The following is a 6,000-nucleotide window of genomic DNA, read 5'->3' on the forward strand; positions in this document are numbered from 1 at the left end:
GCGCTTAGTTTGCAGCCTGGATATCCGCTTCCGCCCCCGCGGCTGGACGCCAATACGTCGTCCTCCTGATCTACTGCCTACATCGCGCTGCCGCCTCCGCCACGTTTCCGGCGTCCGCACGTATGTCGAACTTGATGCGCTCTCCAGCAATTACATCTTTGGCGTGGCCGATGGCCTCCTTGTCCTGCGCGACAAGCAGTCCACCGACGTAGTCCGCCTCGTCAACCCCCTCACCGGCAGGCTCATTGAGTTCCCACCCATCACCGAGGTACGGGAGTACGATGGCTCCGAACCGAAATCCAGCGAAGCTGTCAACGCCTTGAAGCTCTACTTCTCCGACCCCAACAATTTCGGCTATTTCACCGGCATCAACGACTCGACCTCCCCACCCACTCTTGTTTTCTGCGTGAGAAATGATATGCCATTGCACGTGGTCTATGCCAAGCCCGGCGATTGTCATTGGGTATATGTGCAGAACCTGCCGGGCTGGGCTATGTGCTCAGATTTTGGCAGACTTGTGTGGTACTTCCTCCACCCTGTAATATAAGACGTTATTGTATTGATATAATAATGGGACGGACGGACGCCTTGTGTTTGTATGTCAGAAAAGATTTACATGCATGCATTTGGTTTTTATTAAGAAGGCATGTTTATCGACTCTAGTAAAGTTTGGCGAGGTTAATAGACATCAAAAGCTATTATAATATACTAAAGGAATGCCCGTACATTGTCACCCGAAAAAATCTTGTCCTCTAGTAAAGTTTGGCGAGGTTAATAGACATCAAATCTTGTCCTCTTGATTGTCATATAGTAGAAATTTGTATCTTTTTGTCTGGTACATACTCGTCTCGTCCTCCTGCTCTGGCGCCATTCCATTCCAGCTTCATTTTCATCATCATGCCGGGCACTCGAGCCTCCAGCAATAACATTGTCGCTGCCATGCTCTAGATGACAGTGATGCATGCCTGCTTCGATGTTACCCGTGCTCTCATGCCTCTACAGATATACTTCCTCCGTCGCTTGATACATCCGTACTTAGACAAATTTAAGACAAGAATCTTGGGACGAAAGAAGTAAATCATTGTCCAGCACTGAACGCCATCTTGTCGCTATGCGGGACGTCACCCGACCTCTTTGCCGATCCTGACTTTGGGGGGTGGGGGAGGGGGTCACCTTGCTTTTGAACACGTCCCAGTACTCCCTCTGTAAAGAAATATAAAAGCGTTCAGATTACTACTTTAATGATTTAAATCGCTTTTAGTACTGATTAATAATCAGTAACTGCACACTTATTTTTAGATCATCTCCTCTCCAGAAAGAGCTCCTCCTCCACACCATATGCGTCCTCCTAGCCAGAGGAAGTCCTTCCGGCCGAGCTCCGGGTTTGGGTGGTGAGGCAGCGAGCTACAGCTCGAACGAGGCGGAGGAGGAGAGGCAGGGGAGGCAACGTTTCCGGGCCTTGAGAGAGTCCGAGGGATAAGAGGCTGATGCCGTCCAGGTGCCTTTCTATGCCGGAGAGGAGGGGTTGGAGCTGGACAAGCGGGGTTCCGTGGAGTGGTGGAGGAGGACGTCACTGGAATGGCTAATGGTGGAGATTTTTGGGAGGATGAGAGTGTGAACCAAGGGATAGTTGTTGCTGCTTTTTGTTGCGGTGGAGTCGTCGGAAATTAGACTCCAAGGTCAGTCGAACCAAGGGATAAGGCAGCAATGGCAGCAAAAATTAGACTGGATCGCAATTGGGAGATCTGATCGTTGTATGCTTATAGATAAACCTTCAAGTATGCCACTTATCTCAGCTTCAAGGGCATCTTTGCAATGGAACGGGAACCCATACGCTGAGAAGATGATCGAACCATCAGAATCTTTGAGAATCATGCATGTACTCACCTCGCTGGTTTCTTGCACATAAGAACCATGGACCGACAATGCAGTCCGGCTTGGGCCACTGATTTCGGTGCACTCGTGCAGACACCCGGTTGATAGGAAGATCGACCAAAGGAATCTTGCCTCCACGTTGTGCTTTTGTGCTTTATCAAAACAAGAACATAAGTTGTGATCACATACCCCAATGGAGCAGGGCCGGTCATGGGATTTTAGAGGCCCGAGGCGAAACTAAAACTCGGGGGCCGTTACAGCGTGCCGCTAGGACCAATTTGGTGGCTATGCCTGCTTCATCTTGCGTTGATGCAACCGCTTCACCGGGTCCTGTAGGGAATTCTTTTATGCACAAGAATGCAGAATTGAAGGGCCTTCCAATTTTATCTTATTTGCGTAACCATCATCTAATGCGAAAATCATAGACCAACTTATTTTGTCGTACGAGCGCTTGTATTGCTGCATGTAGACAACAGAACATAGACAATAAACTTTAATCGGGGAAGCATATGTACTCCTACATTGCAATTATCACTGAAGATAGGGACCATTATATAGATGCTATGTAATTATTATTTTATCCAATTCTCCTAAGCATCACATCAAGGTTTCTACATTGGTAGTGCCCTTCGTTATTGAAAATGAGCGTAAAGCTATAATGTACTATATTAACTTGATAAAAACTTACCGATTATTACGTCGAACTCACAAATGAAAAAACTAATGATATTTAATGGCAGATAATACCAATCAACCAATTATCAATCTCCAACTAAAAAAATCAATTATCAATCTCCATTATAACAATGATGAAGATGAGATGTTGATTATCCTTTATATATTTTTTATCAATCTCATCGAAAAATCACCAGGGCATATCTATCTCCTCCAGAATTAGCTTCTGACCTCTCGGCGTAGGGAGGCTTCAATGGTCCCATACTGAAATGCAGTGGTACTAGTAGGAGAATAAGCTAGCTTCAGTTAAAATTAGCATTGTGAGATATAGACTAATGGTTAATTGCATAGATAAGCACCAGTGGTCTAGTGGTAGAATAGTACCCTGCCACGGTACAGACCCGGGTTCGATTCCCGGCTGGTGCAAAAAATTTTTTTATTGCCTTGAATGATAATATGGAATCCTCAGATGGTGATAAAAGTAATTCACAATCGATTCAAGGTCATGGACATCCCAATTTTGAGCTTGCATGTACAAATTACAGAATTATTTACCTGTAAAATAATTACTGCAATGATTATCACCGCGTCCTGGCAATGAAAATGATAATCACAGTCCACAACATAGATTAGAAGTATTTTTTGAAGTCCTCATTTGCTAGTGCCACCAGACCATCATCATCCCACTCATCGCGGTATCTTTCCGGACGAGCAGCCTTATTCTTCGCATTAGCAGCATACATCAGCTTCCTCCATTCTTCAATAGGTGGATGGCCACATTGCTCCGCGAGCCAATCATCGTATTCGAACTGCAAACAAATCACACTTAGCAGGGGATAACCGATATAGTCGTTTCTAATATACAATGTTGATGTGCAACAGTGCAAGACGCCCACAATTCACAGAAATATGTCATTTTCCGCCAAGAAAAGCTTTGTTAACTAGCTCCCTTAACATGATTTCAAAAAAAAAACTAGCTCCCTTAACATGCATCATTAGGCTACCTGATAACCACCACTGAAGTTGTGGGTATATCTCTTGGGCCATCCACGAGTTTCCAGTCTCGAGTAGATGGCTTTGACATCTTCCATCATTTCATCTTTCGATGGAAGCTTGATCCGTCCAGATAGAATACCGGCGACCCATTTGCTTTGGAGTTCAACCAGTGGAAAAGGGATAACCTGGATGAAACAGAGGCCAGCAAGTTTTAGGTGCTAGAGCATGCAAGGCAGTTATAAGTGCATCTAGACAACAGCAGAAATTTGGACACAAATTGACCTTCCACGGCACTCCGATGAAAGACAGATCAGGAGCCACTTCTATAGGGAAAACATGCTTGTATAATGGATCAACGCAGTTGTCATCCACAGTGATGGTGCTATCATCCCCAAGAAACGGGAAGTCATACAGGTAGCTAGACAACATACAAAGGCAGGGAACACATGATTAGCTTCAACCAATGTAGCAAAATAGGGTGGTTTGTGCAAGAAATATGTTTTAGATATGCTGCATGACTATACCCAGTACAGTGCATGATGACATCCGCTTTGATTGAGCTGCCATCCTGGAACACCACAGTGCCATCTCCCTGTGCATGGTCAATCTGCAAGTAGAACATAATTTTGTTATAACAAGGTAATGGCAGCCCCTTTAACGGATAAAGCCACCATATTCAACTCACCACGGAAAAAGGCATTTACCATGGAATGAAGCCACATGTTGTCATATTCAGGCTGCTGTTCACAAGTGGAAGTCGGCGCTGATCTATCGGCAATATGGACCTCCTTCGCAACGCTTGCAATGTCCCTCGAAATGTCAACTGCACTTGCCGAGGCCCCAATAACGATCACTACCTACCAAGGCAATCCGTACTTCAAGTTCAAGATAGTTTAGCACGACAACTCATGTGTGGGGAAGAAATCATAGTCAGAATCATACTCACTTGATCAAGGAATGGCTCAGGCACACGGTAATTGTGGCTATGCATCTGCTTTCCAGGCCAGGCATCTGCACCTGTCAATGTTGGAAAGTACAGATCACCTGTCAAGTTCACAATTGTTGGTGGATCTGATGACCATAAAATTACAAGTTTGTAACGAAACACTGGACGAGAATTGTCCAAAAAAAACATCAGACAGGCATCTTTCAAGAATTCATCAAGCTTAAGAGTTCAAAATCAAATTTGCTAAACCCTGAATCAGCTGGTTCTTGTCTCTAGATCGTAGGATGCAGATTCTGTTCTGCTCAAGATTTGTACAACATGCAGAGTATCCTAAATCCCTTTTCTTAAAGCATGCTCGAGATCTGTACCACATGCAGATTTTCTTGTTACGATCACTACCTACCCTGCTCGAAATCAGTTTTTTCTTCTTCTCACGGAGCACGAACCGTGTCATTTCTTCATGAAAATTTGCATGCATACAAAAGACACAACATGTACAATGTCAAGATTTCTTTTCTTCTCGATTTTAGAAGTATAATTTGTTGGTTTTTACCGTGTGCTGAGCCTGAACCAGGGTTCAACAAACTATTTCTTCTGCCCAATTACGAGTTGGTTGAGCGGAGAATCATTACCAGGTATGGAGGCGACGCGAGGCTCTGAATAATGGCCATTGCAAACCACGACGGCATCATACAGCTCCTCGTCCTGCTCCCCCTTCTCCCCGAGCTTCCTCGACGTCACCGCCCACCTCCCGCCGGCCTCCCTCCGGACCCCGACCACCTCCGTCTGGAACCGGACGAGCCCGTAAAGGTCGAACCGCTGCGTGAAGTCCTCGAGGTACCGAAGCACCTCCTGGTGGCCGGGGAACCTGCGCGCGTCGACGACGGAGCCGCGCGCCGCGGTGAAGGGGAAGTCGAGGAAGCCCATGACCTCGCGGGGGAGGTTGGTGCGGAGCGAAGCGTAGAGGCTGGAGTGGGTGGCGGCGGCGCCGAGCGGGTCGGCGGCGGCTGCGGGGGCGGGGGAGGCGTAGAGCCAGGTGCCCCCCACGGCGGCGGCGCGCTCGAAGACGACGGGGGCGTGGCCCTCGCGGCGGAGCTCCCGTGCCGCCGCCAGGCCGGCCGCGCCCGCGCCGACGACGGCGAGGCGGAGCGAGGGCGACGGCATGGAGGCGGGCAGGAGAGAGCAAAGAGGCTTGCGGAGCTGGGAGCCGGAATTGGCTTGGATTCGCCGTGCCTCCGCTGGTCTTTTTTCCGTCGAGGAGCCGTGTGCGATCCCGTCTCTGTTGGTTTCGTTCATGTGGGTATCGGCGATTTGGAGGGAAGCGGGCTCTTCTACGCCTCACCAACCGTTTTTAGCTGCTTTTTCGAACGTGGGAGTTCGAGAAAAATGCTAGACATACAAAAAAATACAGGATTTTACAGGCTCTTTCATCTAGTAACCAATCATAAATTTGCCCTCCTTCCTGATTTTCAGGGGGGTGGACCATGTTCTTCACCTATTGACCAATC

At 47.4% G+C, this 6,000-nt stretch overlaps 1 protein-coding gene and 1 non-coding gene across 7 annotated transcripts; one reads left to right on the plus strand and one right to left on the minus strand.

Moving 5' to 3' along the window:
* Nucleotides 1-668: 668 nt before the first annotated feature.
* On the minus strand, nt 669-5,797 carry LOC123181615 (flavin-containing monooxygenase FMO GS-OX-like 5). 6 transcript variants are annotated; one of them, XR_006491782.1, is made up of 9 exons: nt 5,125-5,797; nt 4,493-4,590; nt 4,251-4,403; nt 4,071-4,153; nt 3,829-3,964; nt 3,555-3,731; nt 3,106-3,359; nt 1,888-2,205; nt 669-1,203 (listed from the first exon to the last, which is right to left on the minus strand). XR_006491782.1 is itself a non-coding variant. In XM_044593922.1 (7 exons), exons 1-7 carry the CDS (start codon nt 5,786-5,788, stop codon nt 3,180-3,182), a joined length of 1,491 nt encoding a protein of 496 aa, XP_044449857.1. In that variant the 5' UTR covers nt 5,789-5,797; the 3' UTR covers nt 2,970-3,179. The 6 variants fall into 6 exon arrangements, 2 of the variants coding, with proteins under 2 accessions (XP_044449857.1, XP_044449858.1); XR_006491781.1 differs by having other exon boundaries at nt 1,888-2,334; XR_006491784.1 differs by lacking the exon at nt 1,888-2,205.
* TRNAG-GCC (transfer RNA glycine (anticodon GCC)) lies at nt 2,906-2,976 on the plus strand. The gene has a single exon. It is a non-coding gene; the product is annotated as a tRNA-Gly (tRNA).
* Nucleotides 5,798-6,000: the final 203 nt, after the last annotated feature.

This window comes from Triticum aestivum, chromosome 1D (assembly GCF_018294505.1).
Source record: "Triticum aestivum cultivar Chinese Spring chromosome 1D, IWGSC CS RefSeq v2.1, whole genome shotgun sequence".
NCBI lineage: Eukaryota > Viridiplantae > Streptophyta > Magnoliopsida > Poales > Poaceae > Triticum > Triticum aestivum.